Source organism: Aplysia californica, unplaced genomic scaffold, assembly GCF_000002075.1.
Source record: "Aplysia californica isolate F4 #8 unplaced genomic scaffold, AplCal3.0 scaffold00084, whole genome shotgun sequence".
Taxonomy (NCBI): domain Eukaryota; kingdom Metazoa; phylum Mollusca; class Gastropoda; order Aplysiida; family Aplysiidae; genus Aplysia; species Aplysia californica.
Window position 1 is genome coordinate 822,627 of NW_004797354.1, and position 1,281 is coordinate 823,907.

The 1,281-nt window shown below is 43.3% G+C and overlaps 1 protein-coding gene across 4 annotated transcripts in view; it reads right to left on the bottom strand.

The window, feature by feature from the left end:
• Window positions 1-1,281, bottom strand: part of LOC101850154 (peroxisomal acyl-coenzyme A oxidase 1) — a 52,851-nt gene that overhangs the window by 25,875 nt on the left and 25,695 nt on the right. Inside the window, exon 3 of one of the 4 annotated variants that reach the window (XM_013080405.2) lies at window positions 139-299. The exons of the other annotated variants lie outside the window; for them this stretch is intronic. Within the exon in view, the coding sequence (XP_012935859.1) occupies window positions 139-299 (161 nt within the window). The remainder of the gene's footprint in view (window positions 1-138; window positions 300-1,281) is intronic. 4 annotated transcript variants of the gene reach the window in all.

Here is a 1,281-nt window from a genome sequence, read left to right on the forward strand (position 1 = left end):
ATTTTTTTTCGCCTTTTTTCTCCACAAAAAAAAATATTAAGCAAACAGGATCTCTGCCAGGCACCATAATCTTACAGAAACAAGAAACACCAATGGCAGCGCCTTCGCGCCACGCCACACCACGCCCCCTCCCCTTACCATGCCCCATTTCAGTCTGCGCGTAGGTCCCGATAACGGCAAACCGTTTGGCCAGAGGTAACCATTTGGCTTTCTGCTGTTCCGTGCCCAGCTTCTCGATGGTGGGCGTAAACATGGAGACGTGCAGGCCCAGAGGCAGAGGTTGCGACGGGAAATGTACCCTGAAAGTGAAAGGCAGGCACGATGACTTTCCATCACTGACACTATAGGGCAACAACGCCAGGCTCCTCGTTGCGTCTCTCGTGGATTTTTTCTGCTTTTTGTTTTTGTTTTTATGTTTTCCTTCGTACACATTCTCGATAACTTTACTCTCTACTAGACATGCAGCTTTTATCATAAGACGCGGTGCAACCGGTCCTTCTTTTTCGATGAATGTAGGTGTTTTTACGCCGCCATTAACACATTTTTTATCATTTAGAAGCCGGGCTTCGACCCTGCCAGTACGGCCCAACCCGGCTGAGAGGCAGGAATCGAACTATTGTTTTCTGCATGTGACGACAAAGCACCTAACCGCTGCACCACAGACGCCGATTCACCTTCTCTTAATTAAACTCCCTAAATACAGCAGGTATCCTCGAACGCAGAGCAATCAGTGCCTTTAGCCTCCGGGTATCGGTGTCACATAAAATCACACAAAAAAAAAGAATGGAGACCGACGCGGATTCAAATCTCGACCTTCCACATGTTAGTGCAGGTGGCTTGCAAAGCCGACACACAGGGGGCACCACTAAGAAAAATCTGAAACCAAGTCATGCCACACAAAAAGATCAACTAAAAACAACGTCAAGGATGTATTAATAAGCTGAGCAACACACAGGACCAAGGACAACATCTAGTTATAAAGTGAAACAACGTAGGCTTTTCTATGAGTTGAATAAAATCGACGACAGTGGGTAATCACTGAAGAGGAAATGAATAAAATAAAATAAAACAAATTATCCTATTATTACGCATACATAATATACAGGGGTGTAAAAGAAGGTATGCAATAAACATCACATCATTTGCTGTGATACTTAATTCATTAAGATCATGCAAACAAAGCATGAACATCAATGAGAAACATTTTGAGTATTTGAGAACTGGAGGCTATTTGTTTATTACATGAATACCTACTGTTGCACCCCATTGTATATATATATA